The sequence below is a fragment of the Alligator sinensis genome, unplaced genomic scaffold (genome assembly GCF_000455745.1).
Source record: "Alligator sinensis unplaced genomic scaffold, ASM45574v1 scaffold2383_1, whole genome shotgun sequence".
NCBI lineage: Eukaryota > Metazoa > Chordata > Crocodylia > Alligatoridae > Alligator > Alligator sinensis.
The window spans coordinates 7,889-10,022 of record NW_005843428.1 but is presented as its reverse complement, the minus strand read 5'-3'; the positions used below and the strand labels follow the sequence as shown (position 1 = coordinate 10,022).

At 60.0% G+C, this 2,134-nt stretch overlaps 1 protein-coding gene across 1 annotated transcript in view; it reads right to left on the bottom strand.

The window, feature by feature from the left end:
• SIRT7 (sirtuin 7) overlaps positions 1-2,134 on the bottom strand; it is a 6,770-nt gene that overhangs the window by 982 nt on the left and 3,654 nt on the right. Inside the window, exons 4-8 of the mRNA XM_025195203.1 lie at positions 1,931-2,003; positions 1,424-1,522; positions 819-1,055; positions 482-562; positions 112-256 (exon numbers count right to left, since the gene is read on the bottom strand). Of these exons, the coding sequence (XP_025050988.1) occupies positions 112-256; positions 482-562; positions 819-1,055; positions 1,424-1,522; positions 1,931-2,003 (635 nt within the window). The remainder of the gene's footprint in view (positions 1-111; positions 257-481; positions 563-818; positions 1,056-1,423; positions 1,523-1,930; positions 2,004-2,134) is intronic.

Genomic DNA, 2,134 nt, shown 5'->3' with positions numbered 1-2,134 from the left:
CTTCCCTGCTGCCGCTCGCGCTCCCGGCCCGGCCCGGGGCAGGAGGCAGCAGGGATCTGCCGTTTGCAAGCAGGAACGGGCTGGTTACCCGGCACCGCCAGGGCGACACACCAGCATGAGGGGGCACGCCCACCAGGCCCTGCACCAACCTGTCGTAGCAGGGGATTTCCAGACCAAGCTCCTCCATCAGCAGCCTCATCACGTCGTCACATTTCCCATGCAGTTTCAAGGCAGCCAGCTCATCCTTTGGAGTCCACTGCAGGGAACCAAGGAGGGACACGTGAGAACCCAGACGGGGGCCGCACCGGGCTCGCTCACATCCGTCTGTCTGGACCCGGCAGCCGCGGGGGAGCCCTCCCTGCAGTCTGTCCTGCTCAGATTCAGGCGGTCTTGCTCCCAGACTCCTCCCTGTGAGGGTGACTGCAGGCTCTCCCGCAGGGTGCGATGGAGCGGAGCTGCCCCTCTGGAGCACGGCTCTCACCTGGAGGTTCACGATGTACAGCTTTGGACGGCGGCTGGGGGGCTTGCTCATGCACCAGAGACGTGGGTACTTTTTCAAAACCTGCCACAAGAGAGAGGCGGTCAGCATGGCCAGGGGCATCCAGCTGCACAGGCTGGACCAGACGAGCAAGGAGAGGAGGAACGTTACCGGAAGAGGAAGAGGGAGGGAGGTCTCTCTGGGACCAGGGTTTATCCCAGGGGTGGGCGAGTCCTGACATCAGGGGTTAGAGCTGTCTGCGTGGGAGGAGACTGCTCAGCACCAGGGCAGATCACCATGGGAGAAAGCTGCTAAGTCTTCACCAAGTCTCTAGTGTTACCTTTAAGCTGGAACCCAGACAGAGAATCACGTCCGCTTTGGTCGCAGCCTCTGTTGCTGCTTCCCAGTTCAGGGGCTGCCTCAGGGTGCCCTTCTCCCCAAAGTGGACGATGGTGTCTCTCAGCAACGTCCCACACTTGTGGCACGTCCTGCCTGTGTCGTGCCTGTGCAGAGCAGTGCGCTCCGTGACATCAAACACACGCACATACTCTCTGTTGGGTGTGCAGGACGTGCAGACCTAGCACAGGAAGGAAGTGAAGAGACGCAGTTATGGAACAGGACGACCTGCCCCCGGGAGCCTGCTAGTGCCTGAAAGAGCAGGGGGCTGGGCCTAGCAGGACTCGGAACCAGCAGGGAAAGGGAGCAGGCACCTGCCTGATGAGCACCCAGTGCAGAGGGAGCTATAGAAAGCAGGCTGGCTCCTACAGGACAGGACCTCTGGGTCAAGAGAAGGGCTCAGCTGGGAGCATGTTGCATTGATTTAACCTGGGGTTTGCTAAGGCTCGAGTGCGATTGATATGTGGTGTCCTGACCAAGAGCCTCACGGCAACTGCTGTTAGCGCCCAGGCCCTGCAGCCACAGACCACCCCTGCTCTGGCTGCTCACCTCTATGTACATGTTTCCATGCAGCTCCGATATTGCTGCTCGGGGCAGCCCGCTCCGCAAGTGCAGCCCATCACAGTTCTGAGACACCACGTGCTGCACCTGTGGGCGAGGGACAGAGCTGACAACATGCAGGGGGGACTGCAGACATGCTCCCAACACAGCCCAGAGCTCTGCAGAGCACAGCCGCTGAGGGGAGGACCCAGATGAGCCAAGACACAAATCAGCATGTGCTCAGAACTTGAGGTTAAAAGGCTCCCACTGCTCAGCGCAGTTCTACGGAGGGCTCATTAATGAGCAAGTCCCCCCACCCCCCATGGGAGCTTATAACTAAGGTACTGGAAGAAAGGCAGCCACAGAGGAGCGACAAGGAGCGGGGAAGCTCCGATGCTGCTCCCTTGCGGACACCAGGCTGGCATCACTGAGTAGCCAACCGCTGGAGCGTTCCCAGTGGCAGGCCCTGGAAAGTTCTCCACCCCTCAGTAGAACGCCGAGGAGCCAGGGCCTTACCAGCTTGTGCTTGTGTAGGCAGGCAATGCTCATGTGCGTGAGTGTGGGCTCTGCCTCACTCAGGTCTGCAGCCCTGGCAAAGAGAACGGAAGAGGAAATGAGAAAGCCACTAATGCCACATTCAGCTTTAGCCCCTGTGCCCAGCTCTGGACTTCCCTTCTGGGAGGCTACAGACTGTCACTTCAGGAGAGGGAAAGGGAAAGA